This window comes from Acomys russatus, chromosome 22 (genome assembly GCF_903995435.1).
Source record: "Acomys russatus chromosome 22, mAcoRus1.1, whole genome shotgun sequence".
Classification (NCBI taxonomy): Eukaryota; Metazoa; Chordata; class Mammalia; order Rodentia; family Muridae; genus Acomys; species Acomys russatus.
Genome location: NC_067158.1, coordinates 9,350,067 through 9,376,764, shown reverse-complemented (window position 1 = coordinate 9,376,764; position 26,698 = coordinate 9,350,067). Strand labels below are relative to the sequence as shown.

At 45.1% G+C, this 26,698-nt stretch overlaps 1 protein-coding gene across 2 annotated transcripts in view; it reads right to left on the bottom strand.

Moving 5' to 3' along the window:
- Positions 1–13,792: 13,792 nt before the first annotated feature.
- Aftph (aftiphilin) overlaps positions 13,793–26,698 on the bottom strand; it is a 55,846-nt gene continuing 42,940 nt past the window's right edge. Inside the window, exons 7-10 of one of the 2 annotated variants that reach the window (XM_051165339.1) lie at positions 25,672–25,732; positions 24,110–24,190; positions 19,888–20,011; positions 13,793–14,454 (exon numbers count right to left, since the gene is read on the bottom strand). In XM_051165339.1, coding sequence (XP_051021296.1) covers positions 14,307–14,454; positions 19,888–20,011; positions 24,110–24,190; positions 25,672–25,732 — 414 coding nt within the window. In that variant the 3' untranslated portion in view covers positions 13,793–14,306. The remainder of the gene's footprint in view (positions 14,455–19,887; positions 20,012–24,109; positions 24,191–25,671; positions 25,733–26,698) is intronic. The other variant, XM_051165340.1, reaches the window with a different exon arrangement.

Here is a 26,698-nt window from a genome sequence, read left to right as displayed (position 1 = left end):
ATGCTGCGTGCACACATGCTCAGCTGGGTGTGTGCATGTGGAAGGCCAAAGTGGATGTCAAGTGTCCTCCCCAATTGCTTCTCTTCCTTATTTTTTAAGACAAGGCCTCACTGCCTGGCCCAGTATCTTAGGGTCTCTATTGCTGTGATAAAACACCATGACCAAAGCACTTGGGGAGGAAGAGAGTCTTTTTTTTTTTTTACTGTCTGTCGTCCATCGTCTGGGGACATCAGACATGAATTCAAGGCAGGGACCTCGAGGCAGGAGCTGATGCAGAGGCCATGAAGGAGTGCTGCCTCCTGGCTCGCTCTTCATGTTTGCTCAATCAGCTTTCTTTCTTTTTCTTTTTCTTTTTTGGTTTTTCAAGACAGGGTTTCTCTGTGTAGCCTTGGTTGTCCTGGACTCACTTTGTAGACCAGGCTGGCTTCGAACTCACAGCGATTCCGCCTGCCTCTGTCTCCTGAGTGCTGGGATTAAAGGCGCGCGCTACCACACCGGCCTTTCTTTTTTTCTTTCTTTCTTTCTTGAAGATTTAATTTTTATTATTATGTATACAATGGTCTGTCTGCATGTACACCTGCAGGTCAGAAAAGGGCATCAGATCACATTATACATGGCTGTGAGCCACCATGTGGTTGCTGGGAATTGAACTCAGGACCTTTGGAAAAGCAGTCAATGCCGTCTCTCCAGCTCCTCAATCAGCTTTCTTTCTTTCTTTCTTTCTTTTTTTGGTTTTTCGAGACAGGGTTTCTCTGTGTAGCCTTGGCCATCCTGGACTCACTTTGTAGACCAGGCTGGCCTCGAACTCACAGCAATCCGCCTGCCTCTGCCTCCTGAGTGCTGGGATTAAAGGCGTGCGCCACCACGCCCGGCTCAATCAGCTTTCTTACAGCACCCAAGGCCTCCTGCCTAGGGGTAGCATGGCCCACAATGGATGGGCCTTCCCACGTCATCATCAATCAAGAAAATGTGCCATAGGCTTGCCCACCAGCTGGTGTCATGGGACCAGTTTCTCAACTGGTTCCTTCCCAAGTGACCCTAGCTTGTGTTGAGCTGACATGATGCCAGCCAGGACAGCTAGGCTGGCTGGCCAGTAAGTTCCAGGCATCCACCCATTTCCACACCCTGACACAACCAGCGCGCCCAGCTTTGTATATAGGGCATGGGGATTCCAATGCAGGTTCTTAAAAGTGAAGCCGACCTGCCCCGCCTCCTCCCCACCTTTTCTTCCGCAGCAGTCTGAGCTCCTTGTGAGGCAGCCCAGAGCAGGAAGTTGACACAGATTTGGTTGGTATTCTTTCTTTCTTTCTTTTCTTTTCTTTCTTTCTTTCTTTCTTTTTTTTTTTTTTTTTTTTTTTTTTTTTTTTTTTTGGCTTTTCGAGACAGGGTTTCTCTGTGTAGCCTTGGCTGTCCTGGACTCACTTTGTAGACCAGGCTGGCCTCAAACTCACAGCGATCCGCCTGCCTCTGCCTCCCAAGTGCTGGGATTAAAGGTGTGCACCGCCACACCCGGATTCATTCATTCTTTCTTTCTTTCCTTTTCTCTCACTTCCTTCCTTCTTTTTTCTCTCTCTTTCTCTCTTTTTTTAATCTTCTTCTTGGGAGAAGGGGACTTTGTCTCAAACTCCGTTGGGAAATGGGTGAAAGCCACAGACCCCTGTCTCCAAAGGGGCCTGAGAAACATTCACAACACACCGCAGGTGGTTTCAGGAGGCCCCCTCCCCCACCCGACCCCACCATGACGAGAAGCCCCACTTTTGCTATTGCATGTGCCACATCAACACAGAACCCAGCCTTTCGCCTTTTTCTGCCAGTGATAGTAGCACTGTCTCTCCGGCACCAGTGTCCCTGGGGAGGTGTTGAACGAAGCACCTGGTCAGCATTTTAGGCTAAAATGGAAAAAGGAAAGGGGCATGAATTCAATCTTTAAAATCCAGCTCAGGGCCACAACTCACAGGCACGTTATTTCTGAGCTGCACTAAATGCTGTCTGTGGCTGAGAGGCCTGGGCTCACCTGAATGGGGTAGGGGGTGGGTAGGGGAGGGTGGGGGGGTAGGGTGGTGGTGGGTGGGTGGTGGTTGTGTGGTGGGTGGGGGGTGGGGTTGGGGGGGTGGGAGATAAGACGGACAGGTGCTTGGGTGAACTAGACAGCATGCTGAGAGGCTTACTGTTAACACGTGGGTGTCCCCGGTTTAGCGTGATATAGTTTTAAGTCCTGCATGTAACCCCAGCCCATTGGAGACTGAAGCTGGAGGGTTGTCACAAGTTCAAGGCCAACCTGGGCTACAGCGTGAGACTTTTTTCAAAGAGCACGTGCACACATGCACACATGCACGCACGCACACTCACACAAAATCTAAGCCAACCCCGAGTCTGTTAAGAGTAGTTTCAGAATTCTGTCATATGTTCCTAGGAAAATGGCGAGTGCCGCTGTGATGTAGCTTGGTCGGTGGCTTCTAGAGCTGTACCATATGCTGTGGTGCATCTTCAAATGTGTGCATCAAACTAAAGACCTGTCCAAGTCCACTTTGCTTTCATCAGTGTATTTATGAGAAGTTCGATGGACCTCCCCCCATCATCTTTTAACGGAGTGATGACGATCTCATTTGATGATTACAATGGCACTCTGTTTCCAAGGCATGCTTTTGTTTGAATCAGATAAAATTTAGTGAAACTGTGTAATGATCTATGTGTACTTTTACTTGTACAAATGAAAGTTTCTGTATGTTTATACTTGTAAATACAGTTGTCATTAGTGCCCTCATTAAAAGAAAAAAAAAAAAAGAAAAGAAAAGGAAATGGTCAGTGCTAACTTCAAACAGTACGCTTATTTGGCATCAGCTGTATGCAAGGCATTGGACTAAGTGCTACAGGCATCATTCATTTCTTTTTTTTTCTTTTCGTTTCTTTTTTTTAAGATTTAGTTATTTATTTTGTATTCAGTATTTTGACTGCATGTACGCCTGCATTCCAGAAGAGGGCACCAAATCTCATTCCAGGTGGTTGTGAGGGAATTGAACTCAGGCCATTTGGAAGAGCAACCAATGCTCTTAACCTCTGAGCCATCTCTCCAGCCCCATCATTAATATCTTCATCCCAGTTTTTCAGGTCCTTCCCATATGGGGCTTGCTATAGGCACTGGGATATAGCAGGGAACAGGGCAGCAGAGGTCCGGGTCCTACTGAGGTCTATAGTGCTGAGAGCAGAGGCAAGGCTCAGTGATTAAGAGCACTGACTGCTCTTCCAGAGGTCCTGAGTTCAATTCCCAGCAACTACATGGTGGCTAGCAGCCGTCTGTAATGTGATATGGCGCCCTCTCCTGGCCTGCAGGAGTACATGCAGGCAGAGCACTGTATACATAATAATAAATAAATAAATCTTAAAAAAAAAAAAAAAAAGAGAGAGAGCAGAGGCAGTGTCTTAGACGGTGGGCAGAAGGGCAGGCTGACCAATGGAGTGAGGGGCAGAGCTGTCCTGAGGTCTAGGGAGGCTCAGGCACAGCTGAAAGGCCTTCTAGAAGGCTGCCTACACTGCTTCCTCAGTCAGCCCAGCAAGTGTGATGGCCCTCAGAGCCAGTTCCCACTGCAGAGGTCTCTGGATGACAAGGTGGCTGAACCCTGTCAGAGGAGATAGGGGAACCAAGGAATATGCTAAATGACATCAGTAGGAGGTACTCAGATAAATCCTGGATGTGGTTAGTCACAGAACAGCTGGCTTGGTGTGTGTGTGTGTGTGTGTGTGTGTGTGTGTGTGTGTGTGTGTGTGTGTGTGTGTGTGTGTGTGTGTGTGTGTGTGTGTGTGTGTGTATGTGTACAGTCCTCTGCCTGCAGGTAAGAGGGCATCAGGTCACATTATAGATGGTTGTTGTGAGCCACCATGTGGTTGCTGGGAATTGAACTCAGGGCCTCTGGAAGCACAGTCAGTGCCCTTAACCACTGAGCTATCTCTCCAGCCCACTGGCTTGGTGTCTTTAAAAGCTCATCATAAGGAGTAGGATATAGAGAACCGGTCATTTTCAAATGTACACACAGCCAAATGGGATGCACAACACCCAACAGGTAAGCAAGCTTGGGACAGAATGCAGGAGCCGCAGCTTCTCTTAGGTGTGAGGATGGTGTGTGGTCCGGGAAGAGATGCATCTAATTTAGCTTTGTAGGGGTGATTGATAGTGCTCGGAACTTATCCTGAAAAGGTTCAGCTAAGTGAGCAAATGAAGTCTGTGACGATTAAGGCTTGGGATGTAGCTTGTGGGAGAAGAGTAAGGTGCTCCAAGGAGACACGGCAGCCTTCTTGGGATGGCCAGGCACCAGATGGTTGGCAAACCGTCAAGTATGCCCTTCTTGGGTGGGGGACGTGTGCTAGCATGTGGCACACAGTGGATGTCTGATATCATGTGACTGAACACATGGATGGAGGTTTTGATGGGATTCATTTCCAAGGATGCTCTGTGGCTGAGAGCTCCCCACCACGTTCCACCCCACCCACCTTTGTGCTCAGCAGGCGTAGGTGTGCCAGAGACAGTTAAAAAAAAATGCAGGGAGATTGTCAAGGCTCACTACTTTTGGGAGTGCCCTCGCTGGGCCCCTTCAAGCCATCCTGGTTGCAGACAGCTGGCCTGCTGGCTGGTGCTTTGGGACTTGATTCTGTCACGTCAAAAGCCTGACGCACTGTAGGTTCTCAGCGGGAGCGGGGTCCTACAGGATCTAATACCTTGAGCTCTTGGTGTTTCTGAATTCCATGCTCCGTGTGTAACATGAGTTCCATGGTCCCAGTGCGGCTGCCCTTCCTGACTCATAGAGAAGCTAACCCCACCCCGCGCTCCTGTTAGCAGCTGTGGCTTCAGGGATAAGGTCCAAAGGGCAGAGCCCTCACAGATGGGATTAGTACCGTAATAAAGGAGGCCTGAGGGCCCTTTCTGCCTTCTGGCTTGTGAGGAGGCAGCATGCGAACAGTATCTACAAGGGAGGGGTGGCCTCGAGGCCACTGGAAACTACTCTTGGACTTCTCAGTCTCGTTTCTGTTTGTAAAGTACCTGGGCTAAGACAACGAGGTCTCACGTCTAAGAAGGCTTATCTGGGCGGCTTCCTTTATGCTCCCATTTTATAGATTGGTCTGTGGTCTCAGTGGGACGTGGCAGTGCCAGGCTTCCGACGTGGCACTGGCAGCATCAGACTATACCCATGTCATCCAAGGCTCAGGAACCTTTTGTTTTGCTTTGCCTTGTTTTTCGAGACAGGGTTTCTCTGTATAGCCCTGGCTGTCCTGGACTCACTTTGCAGACCAGACTGGCCTTGAACTCACAGAGATCTGCCTGCCTCTGCCTCCCAGAGTGCTGAGATTAAAGGCGTGCTTGACTTTCAGGATCCTTTTTGTCCTGGGGCAGATGGCTGCTTGCGGGCAGGACCTGGGAAAGCCTTGAGGCAGCAGGGTCTGTGAGATGCTTCTGATACAGGGACAGCTCCAGCCAGGCCTGTTCTTTGTTTCCTCCCTGGTCACATGTTGGATTATTTAAAACAATGGCTCATGCCCTTTCTTTCACAATCCCAAACTGGCAGATTAGTTAACGTTGCCTTTTATGGAAGTGCCTGGGAGGAAGTCAGCCCTGTGGAGATGTGTACCCTGGTGGCAGACAAGTCTCTTTTTAGCAAGAAAGAAACCTGCAGCAGGTCCAAGGCCAGCGCCTTGCAGCTAGCAGACCACCTTTTCTGTCTGGCTCCCTCAGTGCTGGGCTGCCCATCCTTTTCCTGTTTTCCCATTGGCTGAGGCTGAGGTTAGACAAATACCAACTGTTCCTGGTGGGCTGTGCCTGGATTTCCTACCTCGAATGTATCTTTTCAGCAGGTGTCTGTGACACCGGACCCATGTAGTCCTGTCTGCCTCACAGATGTCAGTCTGCAGCCACAAAACAAAACAACAACAACAAAATCAGGGCAGGAAAGAAATGTCCAGATTTCAGTATGAGTGGAGTGTTCTAGGCTGACTAAGGCATTTTCTTTCCAAAATCTACAACAGCAAACACTGAACAAAGAGACTAGCAACATCCCTGTTTTCTTTGCTCTAAGCAGTGCCCCATAGGACTGGGGGGCCCAGGCAGGTGATAACATGGAAGAGGGGCACCGCTGGGAGAGGAGCTGAAGGACGGGGAAAGGCTTGAGCCTTCTCTGTGAGACAGAATGCAAATAGGGACAGCAGGAAAGGGCCACTGCACGAGGCGGTTCCCTCTGGGTCGCGGGACCGCAGCCAGACGAGGCAGTTCCCTCTCCGTGGCAGGGGAGCTACACTGGCAGGATCCTGCTGGATCTTGGTCAAGCCAGGGAGTGACCCTAGCCCCGTGGGTGTCTGTATATAGGCAACATGGACACTGAAGGAAGTCTCGCGAACAAAGTAAATGTAATGGCCTGGAGAGATGGCCCAGAGGTAATAGCACTGCATGCTCTTCCAAAGGTCCTGAGTTCAATTCCCAGCCATTACCTGATGGCTCACAACCATCTTCAATGAAATGTGGTGCCTCTCAGTTGTTACATGCAGGCAGAACACTGTATACATAATAAATAAATAAATACATACATAAATAAAGTAAATGTAAGGCCAATGGGATTTCAGCAGTCTGTGCCGCCAGCCTTTGGGAGCCGGTCTTGTGTCAGCTAGAGTTTAATGGCTCTGTTATCATGTCTTCTGACTCTCCTTCAGGAGTCTTAAGCTTTGGGGAATCCAAGAACTGGTCACCTGAACACTGTGAGTCATGCTTGGCCTAGTCAGAGACTAGGAAGCCCTCAGCGCACTGTGATGTAGGGATGGACGGTACCTAAAGTCTGGAGAGTCAGTGCAGAGCCGGTGTCCTAGTTAGGGTTTCTGTCGCTGTGATAAGATAGCACGACCAACAGCGGCCCGGGGAGGAAAGGGTTTATTTTACTTCTGCATCACTGTTCATCACTGGGGTGGGGAGGGGGACGGACACAGGAGCCTGATGCAGAGGCCGTGGGAGTGTGCTGCTTACTGGCTTGCTCCTCATGGCTTGTTCAGACTGCTGTCTCACAGTCCCAGGCCCACCAATCAGCCTAGTGGGTAGCACTGGTCACAGTGAGCAGGGCCGTATCATATTAATCCCCAAAGAAGAAAATGCCCCACAAGCTTGCCCACAGGCCAGTCTAATCCCACGGGCATTTCCTCAGTTGAGGTTTTCTCTTCCCAATTAACTAGTTTGTGTCAAGTTGGTATAAAACCAGCCAAAACATCCGGGTTCTTTTTGACCGTTTGTTTTTGGTGTTTGGGCCGGGATCTCACCATGGAACTCAGGCTAGCTTAGAATTTGAGATCCTCCTGCCTTGGCATCCCCCACACCTCAGTGCTGCTATTCTGGGATTACAGCACTGCACCAACGGGAGCCCTGGGCTTCTATTACCCAAAGCCTGATGGTGTAGGCCCCAAGGCTGCACGTCAGCAGCGGCTGCAATCTCCCACCCCATCTGGTGCTCTCCTACTGCCCATACAAGACAGTAATGAAGACAGAACCAAAGCAACCAGCATTGAAGGCCCATGCGCTTGGGGTGGCTGGCTTGGTTCTTTCAGAGCCAGGTAAATCAAGTCAGTGGCTGCATTTGGGGGGGTGGGGTGGGGCGGGTGATTTCAGACAGAGCTCGAGGTTGGGTTTATGTTATTTGCAGGCAGACAAAACACAGTGTCTATAAAGATCACTGCTGTTCCCCTGAGTGGCTCATGCACTCCGCCTGTGTGTTCAGGGTCCTGTGGAGTCCAGGGGGCAGACATAGGGAACAGCACAAGGCTGATCAGGAAGTGATCGCTCTGACAGGATCAGTATGAGTGTCAGGCCCTGTGGCCTGGACCTGGGATCAAGGTTCTCCTTTCTGGCTCGGTGGCCCTGGGGGGACATCATACGGCATTCCCAGTTTTGGTGTCTTCACCAGCAAAATACACTAAGAGCCTCTTGGTGTCATTAAGAGAAAAAGGATTATGGCTCACTGGGTATGTGTGGCTCTTGCTTTAGTTGGTTTTTGGGTCCCTGTGATAGTACCGAACAGAGGCAACCTAAGGGAAGAAAGACTGATTTTGGTTCGAGGCTCCAGAGAGTTCCAGTTTGTTAGGACCGAGATGCTGTGGTGGTGCTTGTCGCTGTGGGAGCTTGTGCTCAAGGCTATTCAGATCCCTGTGGATCAGGAAGCAGAGAGTGAGGGACCAGGAACTAACATCCAAAGGCCCGCCCACCCTCGGTGACCTACTGCCCCAGCTACTGACACTTCCCAGACTTTCCAGAACCTTCCAAGTTAGCCCTGCCTGCTGGGGACCACATGCTTAGCTATGAGTCGGGTTGTGGGGCTGACCTGTTTCAGTTTTAAACCAGAGTAGTCTTTGATCAATGGAACTAGTTTTATTTTAAGTGTTATGTGGTCGGAGGGTTTGCAAAGAACCCTGGGATGCTGGAGGGCCAGCTCCTTCCAGTGTGGGCGGCAGAGGGGTTTCCAGAGGAGACGATTTTGGCTAACGAAGGAGGACATGTTTTCCTGGGGGAAGGGGCTGGTTTCAGCCAGTTGCTGGGGCATTTGGCAGCTGCCAAAGAGGCCACAGTGTAGAGAAGAGGCAGAGCCTAGGCCTGGGCAATGTGGTAAGATTAAGGCTTTGCTCAGAGTGCTTCAGGAAGGACTTGCTCTAGGAAAAGAACATTCTGTCAGCACAGTGGAAGATTAGATTGGGAGGAAGAAAGACAGAGACATGCCGCCTGGAGGCTGATCAGTAGTCGGGTGAGCTGAATGGGCCTAGAGGGAGGAAGTAGCTGTGTAAGAGGTGTGACCGACAGAAACCCAGTCCCATAGGCTGCAGGGTTAGGCTGGGGAACAGGGTACTAGTAAACACGGGGTACAGAGCAATTGAGGGGGGCCTAGCAAGGGCACTGTACATGCTTAATGGGGCCTAGAGCTGGTGTCCTGGACCTTCAGTGAGGCTGGCCGGTGGCAGGAGAGGCCAGGCACAGGCTCCCCGCGGAACACTGAGCCTGACCACCTCTTCTTCCTCTTTTCCCTCTCTCATTTGGTATTTTGAATCTGGCTCTCACTGTGTGGTTCAGGTTGACCTCAAACTTAGAATCTCCTCCCCTCATGCCTTTCAAGTGCTGGAATTGCAGGCATGCACACCATGCGTGATCTTTTGGGAGCTTTTAGACTCAAGTCAAACACTAGAGCAACCATAACCCCCTTCTGAGGTGGGTGCAGGATGGAGGCGGGAGGACTCCTCATTCTCAGGCCTCGGTCCTTCTGGTCTTTGGTGGTCCAGGTCACTGACCCTCAGAGATGGTGACGGGAGAGGAGCATGAGGCAGGGATGTGAGGAGCAGGGGGTTCCAGAGAGCTAAGGGCTCCGGTCATGTTGTCATTAGGAGTTTCAAGGTAACTGAAGCAGGTGGCTAACTGAAACCTAACACACTGTCAGGGTGGCGTTAGTTCCCTGGAGGGGAGGGTACCGCTTGGCTTACTGCTATCAGGGAGGCACTTATCTGTGCCCTTCTACTGTTATCTTGGCCTTAGTGACACAATGCTGACCCAAATGAATGACGACAAACTTCTTGGCTGAGTGTTTACTATGTGCCACAGGCTGGGTTGGCCTCCTCAAGCCTGAATGGACGCCATTTTATCCTTTTGAATCTCTCTGTGTAGCTCAGTTCCCCCGAGTTCCGTGTATATGTATATACCTGGCTGACCATTTTATCCTGCACTTATACCACCTCTTGGTGCACATAGAGCACATGGCCCATGAGATGTCATCGGCCCCAGGACTGGATACAGCCCAGCTTTGCCTGTTGTGATCTGTGGCCAAGGTGAAGAAGTGTCCGTAGTGTCACCCCATTGAGAGGCCATAGCTCCAGGAGCCTGCCTGGTGCTCTGTGCAGCCATTTGGTGTGATCTGATCATGAAGTCTGCTTATCAGTCAGCAGATGGCAAGGCTGAGAGCAAGGAGGGAAAGTCCACACACTAGGGGGTACAAGGACAATTTGGGGACACAGATATCTAAATGGGCATAGTAAGGTTGAAAAATGATAAAGGTAAAACCTGTTTTTAGGCGTTAAAAAACTCAGAGACACAAGTAGATGACAGGAAGTCTGACTTGGAGGCTGGAGGGGTGAAGCCACTTACCTGCATGAGTTACAGGCAGATTTGTCATCACTAGGGATGGATGTTAGGATAGGTTACGTATCTGAAATAGAATAAACATGAAGCCCATGTCAGTGGTGAGGTGGCACCTGGTCCAGCCTGGGGAGCACATTTTAAGAGGCGCTCAGCAAATTGGATGCCATTCAGGTAAGCATGTTGTGTATAGGGAAGACCCAATAGAGAGGAATGTGGCAGTGACGATATGTCGGGGAAAGGGGTTAGGTCTGTCCATCAACACTAGGGGGCAGCATAACAGGGACGCTATGTGGAGAAAGGGGTAGATCTATATCCATCAACACTAGGGGGCAACATGACAGTGACAATATGTGGGGAAAGGGGTTAGGTCCATCCATCGACACTAGGGGGCAGCATAACAGTGACGGTATGTGGGGAAAGGGGTTAGGTCTGTCCAACAACACTAGGGGGCAGCTTGAGACAACAGGAAGGTTATGGTGACACAGTGCTAGCAACAAATCCAGTGTGTGTGGGCCGCCTTGAGGGCAGTGGTGCCCCAGTGCCCCTGCCCATGTTCAAACTCCATGGGCCACTTCTGAGGAAACTCACAGGAAGGTGTAAACAAAAGGTGGGCTTGGGCCCTGCCTCTGGAAATAGCCGAGCTGTTGTACACACCGATTTCTTTATTTATGCTTCAAATTCTTTAGCTATAAGAATCGACTCATTTTTCTTAAAGATTTATTTATTTATTCATTATTTATACAGTGTTCTGCTCCCATGTGTGCCTACAGGCCAGAAGAGGGCGCCAGATCTCGCTATAGACGGTTGTGAGCCACCATGTGGTTGTGGGAACTGAACTCAGGACCTTTGGAAGAACAGACAGTGCTCTTAATCTCTGAGCCTTCTCTTCAGACCAATTATCGGCTCATTCCTGCCCTTAGTATTTTGCAGCAACAGAGCCCCTTTATTGAACAGAATTCTTTGTAACCACTCAGCCCCAGTATTAGCCTAGGGCGTTACTGCAAGGCAACCGTTGGCCATGTGTGTTCTGGCTCTGATGGGAGCTCCTGGGAGAGGTTTAGAGGAGCATGGAGCAGCTCATCTTTCAGCCCTAGAAACCTAGACCCCCCGAGGTTGCTTCTACCTCAGTTTTCTTTCATTGTGCGTGCGATGGGGTCTGCAAGCACACATGCTTGGCTCAAACTCAGGACATTATGCATGTGAAGCGTATACATGATTGCTGAGCTATTCCCTCACAGTTTTCGATTCTATAGCCCTTGGTATTGGGGTTCTAGAGCCACAGACTAGTGGAGTGAATCTCTACACAGAACAGGGATTTGTTAGAATGACTCAACAGGCTTCCATCCAGCTGGGCCAGCAACGAATGGAAGGTCCAGGAACCAAGCACTTGTTCAGTCCATGGGGCTGGATGTCACAAGATGGTGACCTTCACTATGTGCTCTAATGCTAGTGAGGGGATGGGCTTGCTGGGCGAGGGCAAGCAGGCACAGAGCAAAGGCTTCCTTTTTCCACGTCCTTACGTAGGCTTCCAGCAGAAGGTGTGGCCCAGGGTAGAGGAGGACCTTCCCACCTCAGAGATCTGGATTAGAAGTGGCTCTCCCTACTTGATATGACTTGATTTTAGTTATGTCCGGATGGAGTCAAGTTGACAATTAAAACAGCCATCACACTCCTGTTTGGGTGAGGAGACTATACAGTATGTAACCCTCCTTTTAGCGCCCCAGTAACAAAGCATGTTTTGGTTGCACCACAGTTTTCTCTGCCTCCTCCCGGACAATGAGTTTATTAGGCATATTTACAGGCATGAATGGGGGCCTACTGGCAGGGGCACGCCCAAGTAGCCACACTGGAATGGCTTTTGCTAACATAGATGATGGCTTCCCCATGGCTGAGTAGATAGAGCCCACTTCCCCCTAGTGTTCCTCAGACTACACACTGTAGCCCCTCAAGACCCAAAGGCCATGCTGTGCAGCTAGGACCAAGTCACAGGGGACTCAGGTGAGGGTGCCACATCTCCCACCCCCCACCCTGTGAGAGGCCAACAGTCAGCACGCAGAGCTGTGATGACTCTTTGTAAGCAGGCACAGGGGAACCTGGGGGGATAGTGCTGTAAACAGCCCCAGTTCCTTATTTTATGGCCGAAATATGAGAGGCTTGAAGCGTCTGTCACTCTAGCCCATACGTACTTGGCAACCAGGAAGCTGCCAATGATGTCAAGCCTTTCCCTAGAACATGCCAGTGGACACTGCGGGCTGCGGCTTGTTTTCTAAAAAAAAAAAAAAAAGTCATGTAACGTTTTTTTCCTGGCAAACATGGAATGACAGTATTTTCAAACTACTTTTGTGTTAGAGTAACCTATTTTTATATGCACAACCTATGTGTGCTTGATGCTCTGGAACTTGAGTTTCAGAAGAGGTTTGTGAGCTACCGCGTGGTTGCTGGGAGCCAAACCCTGGTCCTCTTCAAGTGCAACAGGTGCTCTAACCCTTGTGCCACCTCTCCACCTGCCCCGCCCCATCACGCTTCATGAATTTACCTTAATTTGATGCAAACATTTTCTTGGAGTGGGGACTCCTTATAAATTCTAACTTAACTTTCTTAACATTTGGAAGGTACGTCCTAATGAATCATGGGACTGTCTTTTATGCTCTCATGTTATACATATAAAAGTTCAGCTGTTAAAAAGCACTGATCCTATTTGTGTGTGTGTGTGTGTATATGTGTGTGTGTGTTTTTTTGGGGGCACCTGTGTGTCACTGCAGACAACCTTCAGATTGTTGCCTTTCTTCCTTGTTTGTGACAGTCTCTTTGTCACTGTGTAAACCAGGCCTGGAGCTTCTTAGATGAACTTACTTCATGTGTATGAATGCTTTGCTTGCATGTATGTCTGTGTAACACAAGTGTGCTTGGAACCATTAAATGTCAGGAGACAGGTTGGTACTGTAGTCATGGATGGTTGTGGAACACCATGAGAGTTGAAGCTGGGTCTTCTGCAAGAACAAGTGCTCTTGAGTCCTGAGCCATCTCTTCAACCTTATGACTCAATTCTTAGAGACCAGATTCTAATTCTTTCTAGTGCTAACCTGGTAGAAGAGGTCCTACCAAATGACTTCATTTGGAACAAAATTCATTAAGTTTGAATAGAACCTCACATTCATTTTCCCTGAGATACTGAAGTACAAAGACAAAAGGCTAAATTTCTTTTAAATTATTTTATTATTGTATAAGCTAAAAGGAAATTTACACACTGAAATCTCAAAAACCCTTGGGCATGCACATTAACCTTTGTTAGAGGCTCGTCTACATGTCTCTCTTTTTTCCATAGGAATTTCCCCAAACATTTAAAACCCATATATTTTTTTAATTGTATATACAGCCTAAACCATAGCAATCTATGATTATGTCGTTTTACACTGTGCAAAATCCTCAAAAAATAGTGGTATGAGAGAACAGAAAGACTTCTACAAATTTCATTTTAAGACATTCATATAATTTGGTCCTCCTCCAGGTCACACTAATTAAAACTGTCACAATCTCTTTCAAGCCTGCAATCCAATTCTTTCTGACAGTGATCCACAGTGCGCAACCGAGAGCAGTGATGACGTGACCTCTGCAAAAGGTCACACAGCAACATGCCAGACTGAAAAGACTAAAAACAGCCCAGAGAAGTTAACAAACGCTAGGTCCCAACAGACCCATCATTTACAAAATTGAAAATCAAACGAATTTTGGAGCTTTTTGTGATAATGAAGGTAACAGAACATACGACAGGGAAAATTAAGAGCAGTCGGTGCAATGGGAGAAGACTGAAGGGGATTTCACAGACAGTGGAGGTTTTAATTTTAATTTTCTTTTTTTATTTCAAAAGTTTTTAAGAAGGACACCACCAGTGTATTTCACAAAGACATAAATGTATACACCCCAGCAACACAAAAGAATAAATCTTCAAAAATGTTCATCCCCAATTATTTACATTTCTTCTAATATAAATTTAGGACTTCAGTATGTAAATAAATATACATTACTATGTATACCTTTCTAGTGTGGCTTACCAACAAATCAGCTGAACATGAATTGATTGATTTATTTGTAAATTATAACAATATGCTTCTGATGGCAGGGAAGAGATGGAGGAAAGGAAAAAGTATTTAAAATTGTCCAGTTCAATCAGCTACCCGTCTGCTTGTGCCTGGGAGCACGTGGAAGGTGTCAGAGTGGCCGGGAACATCAACACCTTGGCATGCATGAAGGTTAAGTCTGGAAGGCTGGCGATCACCTTCGCGGCTTCTTCACTTAGGTGTTCCTCTCTTTTTGGTCTCCTATCAGCCAATGAGAAAAGATAAGTGTGTTAATGGGACTGTGCTGTAGGTCAGTGGGGAAAGACGCCCTCTTACGGTGTGTGGCTGGCAGTCTCGGGCATCTGGCTGGCTTCCCCTCTGTGCTGTAGGTCAGTGGGAAAAGACGCCCTCTTACGGTGTGTGGTTGGCAGTCTCGGCATCTGGCTGCTTCCCCTCTGCTAGCTACTGAGTGAAGAACAGCTTTTGGCTTTTCTGTTGCTGCTCCTGAATCGAGCGTGAGGACATAGGTGTCTGTACGTACATGCATACAGGAGCGAAGCTTTACGTAAGGCTGGAAGCACCTACCCAGCAACCGTGTTCAAATGTTACTCAGCACCAGGACAGTGCTAAAGTCTTGATAAGAGTCTGCCCACCCCGATTTCCCCTGCCCACTGCAAAACTACCAACATTACCTCAACAAGAAAGGTGTGGTGCAAGACATGGTAAGTTATTAACCTCAGGCTTTCTAAACTAACAGGGATTCCAGGAGAGAGAGCCTTCTGCCACGCTGGGATGCAGGTGGCAGCACGAGACCTGGGCACAGGCAGGAACCTTACAGGTCTCTGGCCTTGTCAATAATGCCTATTTAACACATCTCCCTCACTCTAACAAGTACTTTGAAGCCTATCACGGATGCACAAGAACTTCTGGTGAACTGATGGAGAGATGAGGAAATGCCCGATGACCAGCGAATGTGGCCAAACAGTACACAAGGCCACCTACACCATCCAAGCCCATCAGGTCGGTAAGTATATTCAAAGTATCATTATAGTCACAGATTAATTTCAAAGCAAAGATCATTTGGAACTGACCGCAGAAAGCCCAATTCTTTAATGGCAATCACACCAGTAGGTGAGTCAATATTCAGTCCAGATCTGGCGTTTCTTAGACAACAAACAGCACCAGGCGTGGTCGTACACACTTTTAATACCAGCACTCGGGAGGCAGAGCCAGGCGATCGCTGTGAGTTTGAGGCCAGAGTAGAGATGAGTGAATTCTAGGACAGCCAGGGCCACACACAGATACCCTGTCTCAAGAAATCAACCAACCAACCAACCAACAAAACTCCAAACCAAAGTGCATTAAAGACCCTCATGTTGGAATAGAAACTCTTAGATATAAAAGCCTCCTAATTTTGATTCAGGCAATCATTTCTTCAACCTAAAGCACAAGTAACAAAAACAAAACCAACCAACCAACCAAACAAACAAACCCCAAACGAACTGGGTTTTAAACAAAATAAAGGCTTTTGAGCCCGGCATGGTGGTGCACACTCGTAATCCCAGCACTCTGGGAGACAGAGGCAGGCGGATCTCTGTGAGCTCAAATTTAAGGCCAGCCCGAGCAAGTTGAGAACAGCCAAGGCTACAGAGAGAAACTCTATTTTAAAAACTAAAGGCTTTTGAATGCTAATACATGGTATAAAAACCGGAAGGATAACAGAGTAGCCAAGTATCTGAAAATTATGTATCTGATAAAGGTCTGGCACGTGTAACCTATAAGGAAAGCTTACAAATACCTGACTGAAAACAGGCAGACTCTGCAGCTGGGGCCTAACCCTGACCTTAAAGGCAGAGGCCTGATGCTAAGAAGCACAACAGAAGATGTTGAATAGCTCTGCTACCACAGAAATGCAAATTACAACAATGAGATACAACTTCATACCCACTAGGATAGCTACAGGCAAAAGTCAGACCGGTTTTTGCAGAGTGTGGTGGGAACACAAAACATTCCAGCCCAGCACTATGGAGGTGAGTGCCAAGAAGTGTTCCAGGTCAGCAGGCGACACGAGACTGTCACAACCAGATTCCACAGGTCCTGAAGCCCTGTGTGGTGTACACACCTGTAATCTTGGCACCTACAAGGGTGAGGAATCCTGAGTTTGAGACAAGCCTGAGTATGGCACTCTCCCAGCCCCACCTTCTTCTGCCATGTTGCACCAGGGCTCAATCTCAGGGCCTGTGCATGCTAGGCATGCTAAAACCTCAGTAACAGCTAAATATATATAGGGATTTTTTGAGGCTGAAGATAACAAACATTTTTCTGTGTTAATTTAATGATAATAGTTGTAAAGCTTTGTGAACTACTGGAAACTAGTGAATTTACACATATAGAAAAGATTTTGATATGTTAATTAAATCAATAAAATCTAAAACCAAAAGCCCCAAAGTACTCATGTTAGCCACTATGTACAAATGTCAGTTACTGCCTCTGTAGATACTTACCAGCTGACCATGCACTAATTTACATTAGAAATTAAACTTTTTCCATATTAGGACAGTTGAGCAAGAAGATGGAACTATTTTCAAACTAAGGACTTGTTTAAAAACAAGCTGAGTGCTGGTGATACAGATCAGCAGTGCAGTCCTCACCTGGCGTGCACATGGCCCTGGGAACAACACCCCACCAGCACAGCCAGGCGCAGTGCACATGCCTGTAGTCCTGCTCCCGGGAAGGTTGAGGCAGGAGGCCTGCTTAAGTCTGGGAATTCTGGGCTATAGTGTGCTATGCTAATTTGGCTTGCACAAAGTCTGACATCAGGTGGTGGCCCCTCCAGAGTCGGGTACCAGGTTGCCTAAGGAGGGACAAACTGGCTCCAGTCAGAAATAGAGTGTGTCAAAACAGCCACCACAAACAAGAAAATAAGTGAAGTTAAAAGATGTCACAACCTATGGAAAGAGAAGAGCACAGCGAGTTTCCTCACGTACTCAAAGGCTCTTAGAAAAGTGTGTGCGGTCTGCGAGAGGGCTCAGCAGTACAGGAGCTTTGCCACCAGGCCCGATGACCTGAGTTTGTCCCTGGGACCTACACGGTGGGAGGAGAGAATTGCCTCCCACAAGTTGTGCTCTGACCTCCACATGTGCACCGAGGCTCAAGCAGAGAGCACCCATCAGCCCAGACAAAAACTAAACAAACGTACTTTAGAAATGGAAAAAAGAAAGGCCAGGCATGGTAGTGCACACCTTTAATCCCAGCACTTGGGAGGCAGAGGCAGCGAATCTCTGTGAGTTCGAGGCCAGCCTGGTCTACAGAGTGAGTCCAGGACAGCCAAGGCTACACAGAGAAACCCTGTCCTGAAACAAAGAAACAAACAAAGAAGAAGAAAAGGATAAAAGAAAAGAGTGTCTCCTGTCAAATGTCCTCTATCGCAACTATGGTCTCTTTGCTTTTAGAGACAGTTTTGCTTTGTAGCCTAGGCTGGCCTCAAGTTTATGATCCTCCTGCCTCAGCTTTCTAAGTACTGAAATTATATGCTTCCTCAGTACACCTACTTCAACTACTGCCTTAACCCTCTCTTATTCTGCAGCTCTTTTCATAAAGCTTTCCCACACTCTTTTATGTACTGTCACAACCCAAGATGACTTTGATAATCTTTACTTAAAAAGGAAAAGAAATAAATCCTAACGATCAAGTTACTGAGGAAGCCTTCTGAAATCGTATGTGCCACTTGCCTACAGGGGAAGGCTGGGCTGAAGCTCTGCTTTAAGCATCTGCCCAGCATGCCTGAGGCTTTTAGTTTGATCCCAGCATTGCGGGGGGGGGGGGGGGGGGGGGGGGGGCAGGGGAAGAAGAAGAAAAAAGAAAAGAAAAAAAATTGTAACAACTTCTGCCTCTCCAAAAACAAAAATTAAAAACAAAGACACCTCAAACTCCTCTGGTGATATTTTGTAACTTTAAATACTAATATTAAGATGTGAATATTTTTCTCACTATTTTCTTTTTTTGGGGGGGGGAGGTTTCGAGACAGGGTTTCTCTGTGTGGCCTTGGCTGTCCTGGAGTCCCTTTGTAGACCAGGCTGGCCTCGAACTCACAGCAATCTGCCTGCCTCTGCCTCCCAAGTGCTAGGATTAAAGGTGTGTGCCACCACCCCTCAGCTCTTTCTCACTATTTTCAAACAACAAAACATTCTTCAAAATCAAATCCAAAGTTGGCAGCTTGATTTCAATACATTTCATTTTAAATGTTAAAGTGGGTCTGAGAAAAAAGTGCAGTGGTAGCACCTAGAGTCTGCGAGCAGGCCTGGGTTTGTTCTGCAGTGCCTCTGCAGCAGAAAGGTCAGATAATTATCATGGAGAGGCTACAACATCCCTCCTAGATGTGTGCTACAATTTTAATTTATTATTTAGTTAAGAAGATGATGAAAAAAGTTTAGTAGCAATAGAGGCTGGGCCCTTGGGAAAAAGAAGGCTCACAGCTAACAATGTGGGGTAGAGCTCCCCCTGCTGGCACAGTGGATGACTTCTCCTACTAGGAAGTCCTCAGAAGATGGAACTGTAGGGTTAGCTCAGAAGGGCAGGGGAGTCTCAGAAAATAAAGCACAAGTCCCATAACAGCCAATGGCAGACGCCTCATTTAACATGCAGGCCGGCAGTGCTGGGGGCACAAATGCAGGACAATGACAGCCATGGAGTGAACCTGTGGACAAAAGAACCTATATGCTCTAAATTTATTTCCTGGAAAAGTTAAAAACATCTACAGTCATAAAACAAGTAACAACAGCTTTTCAAATTTGTTAGCATCTGTTAAATAAACACCCATACGGAATAAAGTTTCATTTAAAAGACACTGCAATCATTTAAGTCAGGCATAGTGGTGCACACCTTTAACCCCAACACTCAGGGGGCAGAGGCAGATGGTTTTAAGTTCAAGGCCAGCCTATCTATATATAACAAATTTCTGGACAGCCAGGGCTGCACAGAAAGACCTTGTCTCAACCAACCAACCAACCAACCAACCAAAGAGATTGCAACCATTAAGCTAATTTTTTTTTTTTAAATTGTAAAGAAAAAGGGAGGAATAGATGTTTCTTATGAAATAATTCACTTTAAAAGATAAATCTAAATAGTGTGGTTTATTCAATAGGAAATTCTAAAATTCCCCAAGTGGACAACTGGCACATATAAACATCCCTCTTGAAGATTCAGGTGGATGGTGATCTGGGGAGTGTCTGCCCTGTGTGAACTGGCTTATCCTGGCCCAGCAGCAGGAGATGACTGTCCCTAAAGAGGCTCCCATAAAGGAGTGCATGATGCCTCAAATTAGGTGCACAGTAACAAAAATTCTGAGAAAAAAAAAGCATTTTCTTTACTCTATCTTAGCTTCAAAGTGAACACAGCAGCTCATGTGAGGCCAGGAGTGTGAACTAGTTCTGAAAAGTGCTCTTCTCCACTGTTATGAAGGGATAGGGATGTTTCTCATGGCGTCAGCACCTCAGTACTTAATCAGAACCAATTCCTAAGGGGCAGGGGGAAGAAACTTCATCTGTCAGTCTTCTGCATTAATTTGATGTTTTCTAGGCTTTGCCATCTACTAGGTTTAAGATACGAAGTCAGCTTAGCGCCCGAACACTGCCTCCTGCATGCTTTGCTTGTAGCTGTTTAAACCAGAACACAAAGTTGAGCGCAGGCATTTACCTGGTCGACGTGCTTGTCTTCTCCACTGTCGACATGAGCTTCGCAAATGCATCGGTCACCTTGAGGCTTGAGGTGGAGGTCTCCAGCTTAGCAGTTGTTAATTCATACAACTCTGGGTCCACACCTTACAGCACAGAACGACAGTGAGTGAGGGCAAGCTGCATGGGTTACAGTGAGCCACAATCCAAGACGTAACAGCATCTCTACCCACATCTGAGTCTGCATAAGCACCACTCGCTGTCAGATCATGTGCTGCTCTTCCGAATGCGAGAAGTTACTACTGTGTGTGCCGGCATGAGGGCAGGTGTGCCACGGTGGGTGGATGCCAGATCACTGCAGCTGGTGCTCACCCGCCACCCTTCTACGGTTTCTGGGGATTGAACTTGGATTACCAGGCTTGAGCAGCAGGCACTTTTGTCTGCTGAGCCTGCTGTGTTCATCTATGTTTATTTTTTGTGTGTATTGGTCTGCACTGATGTCTGCATATCACTTGCACACTTAGTACCATGGAGGGCAGAAAGGGGTGTAGGAGCCTTGGAACTGGAGTCACAGATGGTTGCAAGCCACCATGTAGGTGTTGGGAACAGAACCCACGTCCTTTGCTCTTAACCACTGAGCCAATTCTACAGTCCCATGTTTTTTGTTTTGTTTTTTACATTAACTGGTAGGCTTTTAAGTATCTATAAAAGGAACATATAGAAATTCCATTTTGAAATAAATGCTGTACGTAGCTGGTGCCTCCCAAATGTTTCAAGATTTCCATCACATCTATATTCATTTCTGACACATCAGTGTTTATAAATAGAATGAGCATGCTATGATCGTCTCTATTTTTATTTTATTAATTTTAAGGCAGGGTCTTTCTCTGTAGCCTACATTGGCTTTAACTCATGGCAATTCTCCTGTCTCAACTTCCTGAGTGTTGGAAATACCACTACACTTAGTGCCAACATTCTCAAATTAAAAAAAATTTTTTCTTTATTTTGTGTGCACTGGTATTTTGCCTGCCTGCCAGTCTCTGTAAAGGTGTTTGTGATCTGCCATGTGGGTGCTGTGAATTGAACTTAGGACTTCTGGAAGTGTAGCCAGTGCTCTTACGTGCTGAGCCATCTCTCCAGCTCAAGAGCCTCAATGTTTAAATTGGCTAATGAGCCTAATTTTGAACTTTGTTCTGATCTCATCTTTTTTTTAAACTCCAATATTTTCTTCCACGTCAGAGACTTAGAGATTGATATAAAGTCTCTGCTGTAGAAAATGATTTGGTTACCTTAGCTATGACTAAAGGTGTGAACAATTATTAAAAGCATCAAATTATTACTAGAAATAGACTGCATGTTCTTCAAGTAAGAGGTGGAGAGGATAAAACGCTTTCAGAAAAAGTGGGTAAGTGCATGTATAGTTTCATCTAAATCTGGTAGCCTACAGTTAAGATACCCAGTTAGGGTACCAGAAAGGAAACTAAGTTGGGGCTATAATTAAGCATTAATTAACAAAAAATGTTTGATAGCTTCTCCATTTTTAAATTATTATTATTTTTGTTATTTTTTCATTACAATATTGTTCAGGCCGGTCTTAAACTCCTGAGTTCAGGTGATCCTCCTGCCTCAGCTGGAACTACAGATGTGCATGGCTGTACTTGGTTCAATTTTATTTTCTAAGAAGAGGCTACAAGATTATACTAAAAGTATAATAAATGCTTGAACAAGTTCTCTGCTCCCTGAGCCGGCTCTGTGTGAGCACAGACAGAAGTATGGATCTCAGCTATCTACAGAAACCAAACAGCTACCGCTTCCACAGTCACCAGGCCATCAAGGAGGAAGGTGCATGTTGGCTCCCAAGTTCTTAACAGCTCATTAACATACACTTTCAAGACATACTTTAATAACTTGTTTTTCTACAGTAAGCACATAGTCCAAAGTTAAAATGTATGAAATTGTAGGTGCCGACATAAAGATCAAATGAACCCACACTACTTCTCTCTTCCACTATTAAAGGCTAGCTTCCACGTACCCACAATGCTGAAGGAGAGTTCTACACATCATGCACAGCACCTGCATCCTGACTGGGAACAGGAAAGTGCCAGTGACATCTTTGATGGGTTTGTAAAATACTGGGCACTCAGCTGTCAGCAGTAAATGGTAGACTGAAAACAAGAGTGCTGACAGTGACAGAAACAAACAAACAAAAAACCAAAAACACCTTTCTAGCCCCAAACAACATTCTTCCCCCAAACTAAAAAATGACTGAGATCTGTAACAACTACAGTTAACATTTCCAGAAACAAGGCAATTATCTACGATAAACTAGAGTTTTTTTTTAAATGGAAGTTTTTTTTTTTTTTTTTTTTTTTTAAAATAGAACCTTAATGAGGCACAGCTTAATTACACAGTTAAGGTAGCCAACTAAATTCTATGCCAACCACTTAAGAATCACACACAAGATATTTAACAGCAAGCTAAGATAAAATGACTTTCCCATAAACAAGTTTTAAAAAAGGACAAACAAATGGTAAGATGGAACACTAAGGAAGGCATTGATACCTGAAGCCTGGGGGAGTAGTTTTAATAAAACCTAGTAACAATAAAAAGCCAAGGCAAATTTTTTGTAGCTAAATTTATACAGCAGCCAGAGCACATTGATGAGGTTACAGGTCTCCCCGGGAGCAGAGAGAGGACGCACTGGACCATGCTCTGCTCATGCTCACTGCAGCGTTGAACTTTCCAAACTGACTGTTTTTCCTGCAGTTGTACCCTGAGCCCAATCATCAGGTCATTTCTGCACTTCTTTAAGTGACCAGGTTATTTGTGTTCTTTATCAATGCTTTTTAAATGAGCTTAAAATATAAGCAAAATTTAAATCTAAACCAAGTTTTAGGCACCCAGAAGAAAAAATGACCCCTTTAAATTATAATGCAGACTCTGACCATAATCAGCTGAGAGGAAACTCGGATAATTCTTGGCTTCTCCCTTTACCTCCAGTAAGTACCATGAATTGTCAATTTTGGCTCTTCGGGCTGTTTCATAAGTCAGGTATACTTAGTAGAACTCTTAAGTAGTAAAATATCAAGTTTAAGTAAGTAGAGAAACCAGATACAGACTTTTCCCATATACTTTCAACAACTTTGAAAACAATGAAAATGAAAACCAGGACCTTAGATTTGAGAAATCTAGTTACTGTATCCTAGAGATTTGCGGGACTTCCCTGTGGCAGGAGCACAGAGAAGGGTATCTTGGTCCAGCTCCCCTTAGCTGACTTTGTTACTTTCCTTCATATACCATCATGGCTGATAAACCACTGAAGTGGGCGGCTGGGTCTCCTTATAGACTCACCCAAAACAAAACAACTCACAAATTGGCCACAGTGGGCACAGAAGGGAATCCTCACTATGCATTCCAGGTTGGCATTTGAGTAGAACACCAGTGATGATCAGTGATTACCAGATCACAACTTGGCATGACAGGGATTCATTCAAATCATATTCAATAAAATATAAACATTAAGATGCCATTGTAATTTTCATCTTTTATTTAGTTAGAAAATGACAAATACATTAGTCCTTTGGTCAATGAACTGTAGGTCTGAACATTAACAGGTACTAGAAAAGCTTAATGTTTAGCTATTAGGTTCATAGCTTTTGTTAACATTCTTTTTCCTCCATAGAAACTAACAGTATGCTTTCTATTTAAGAGCTACATAAAAATAGTAATTTTTTTGATATGGGACTATATAACTACATGCTAGATCCCAACATTTTGGATTCAATTATATATTTAGCAATACTAATAAGAACTAATTAAAATGCTAGAATTTGTAAAAGTTACATATTATAGACACTATAATATGAAGTCATCCTTGTGTACTAAAACATTATCTCTGTAAACTAGTATTGTTTTCAAATGGCTTTATAGACTGTGCTTTCAAAATAGCATACAATATATTTCTCACTCAGAGAGGGTGAAACCCAAAACATCTTCAGTTGTCTAAAGCCATCAGGGCTGTATTATATAGAAACCACTGTCAGCGCTGAACATAACCCTCTGAGAAAGTTGTCTTTAAACTGCATTTTGTGTAAGCTGTTTCTTACAATCAGACATTAGAAAGGAAGATAGATGAAGGAAAGGTACTAGAGAGAATACAATCTAGGGTTCTCTTGTTTATAGGAAAGTCAAGTGTGGTCATGCTTTTAGTAACAACCAGAACTATGGTTAAATGCTCTGCTGACCTGGGATTGTGCTGCTGCTAGAGCTACTGTCATCCACGGGCCCAAAGAAATCAAGGTTCAGAAGAGTGGAACCTCCACTAGCTTGGAATTCAGTGACCGTGTTGGTAGGCAGCCACACAGAAGGTAAGCCAAGGGAGGAGGGGTTATGTGTAAAAAGGGGTAAGACACACACTTGAACATGCAGGTTATAATTAGTAGTCATTACACATTTTAAAAATCAACATTAAAACAATGTGTACAGCATTAGGTTTTCATAACTAAAGTAACAACTTAACTCAATGTATATTTCCTCATGTACAATGTAAAGAAATGTAACACTTTGTTAGGTTTTAGTTAGAAGTCAGCTCTTCCAATCAAAACTGAAAGGTATCATAAAGACCAGGGAAAGCATACTAGTTAAAGGGAAACAATTTTAACCCAACATTAAATCACTACATGCCTGATCTTTCATGTTAGTTTCTATGAATAATTTCTGGTTTCTAATGAATGCTTTTTAAAAGAATGACGAAATTGTAAGTTTCAGGACATGCATCTTACTTAAAATAACCCAACATGGGCGTTGTAACTGCCCTGCCCTGATGCATAAGCTGTATTGTTCCCCTTTAACTCTGCAAAAGTAATCACAAATAGTATACATTTTTAAAGAAGTTGTTAATAAAAAGCATGATGATTTGACTAAAGACATCAGACAACAGCAAAAGGTGCATCCAGGCTTTCCTTCAGCAGGACATTCAATAGATGGCTTCCAGGTGCCCTAGGACCAGCTACAAGGAAAAGCTGCTAAGAGTGCCTCAAACAATGGCATGGTAAGAGCCACTGAGATGACAGTAACAAATATTCTGGACAATGGCTCAAACAACTTAAGAAGCAATTATAACTCAGGGTCCACTGAAAACCCATAGCTTGGACTCTAAAACTAGCACTGTGTGTTAAAGGCCCTACAGTACTTGTATAAGTTACTCCCCTTTCAGAGTTTTAAAGTCATTAAAAACAAAACAAACAAACAAAAAAAAACCACTTGATTTCTGGAACTGCTCTGTTAGTATTTGGCGATAAGTTTAAAAATAATCATGAAAATCATTCCTCTCCCATTAGCATGTAAGTACTCTATAAAGTGCTACTGAATCTGAAAACTACATTAAGTCAATAAATATGATCTATATGCACACTGGTTCTGGTTAGGTGAATAATTGTGCTTTATGCTTTGGAGCAATCTCTAGTCACAAGACTTTGTACCAAGAAAAGTTCACAAAGTAAAGCCATAAAATACTCAAATAAATCGGTCCTAGCTAAAATATCATTTAAACTATCTAATTTTGACTTAAGATAAAGAAGCTAAGACTTTACCTTGCTCTTACTACCAATACTTGGGCATTGATATTGTTGGTAACAGTAATGGCTGGAATCTTGAGCAATTGCTATTTAGAAAGAAAGCCTGAATTTCCAAAGATAAGAATAAGAAGTTATGTTCAAAAACAGAAATCAGCAGAGAGAAGTCTGTCTGAACTGTGTAGCTTTCTTAGCTCTAGCCCTGCTGCTAGAGGCTCTACGGAGAGACGTACCATCTAAAGGGTTAGTAAGGCCACTGCTACTCCAGTCAAACTGCACAGGTGGGAGAGACTCCTAGAGTTGAAAACCAAAAAAAAAAAAAAAAATAAATAAATAAATAAAGAATAAATTAAAAAATTAATCAGTATATGTAGTAGCAATGTAAAGAATCTTTAAAACAAAGCAACCCCCTCAAAAGACCGTTTATGCAACAATGTAGCTATTGGCAAATTTTGGATAACATGCAATTTCAGGCTATCTGCAAATAATAACACAAACTGAAATTGCAGAATTTATAAACAGTATGCTTATTGTTCTATTATATAAAATTTGCATCCAACAAATGATGTATCTTTTACATTTTCAAACAATTTTATAGACTAATTCTATTTCAATCTTTCTCAAGTTGCTTTTGAAACTGCTAGATTTCAAGAAAAGTATTTAAAAGACTTTTTTTTTAAACTTAGTGATTACATTTACCTAAATACTAGACACGTAACACTAACAGATAAGATACAATACAACAGAGAAGATTAGAGGAACTCTAAGTAGCTAGTTATGACCTTTGCTTAGCTTGTCTCATGAAATATAAAATAAGAAGAAAGAATCCAAGGTCTCTAGTTCTTTACAAGTGTCCTCATTTCAAAAGAAAAGAAACCGTGGGCCAATAAATAAGATGTACACTTTTTTTGTTTGTTTTTGAGACAAGGCCTTACTATGTAGTTTTGGAGTTCTGGCCGGCCTGAGACTCACTATGTAGACCAGGCTGGCTTCACACTCAAGAGATCTGCCTGCCTCTGCCTCCTGAGTGCTGGGATTAAAGGCGTGTGTCACCATGCCTGGACGAGATACACATTTAAAAATGCTGATTTTCAGATATCTAATTTAAAGTATGTGTGTGTGAGAGAGAGATTCGTGTGGAGACCAGAGGAAGACATAAACATGCTGCTTTATCCACTCTACCTTACTCCATTTAGACAGAGTCACTCATCCAACAGGAGCTGGCAAACCCCAGGGATCCTCTAATCCCTGTCCTGCACA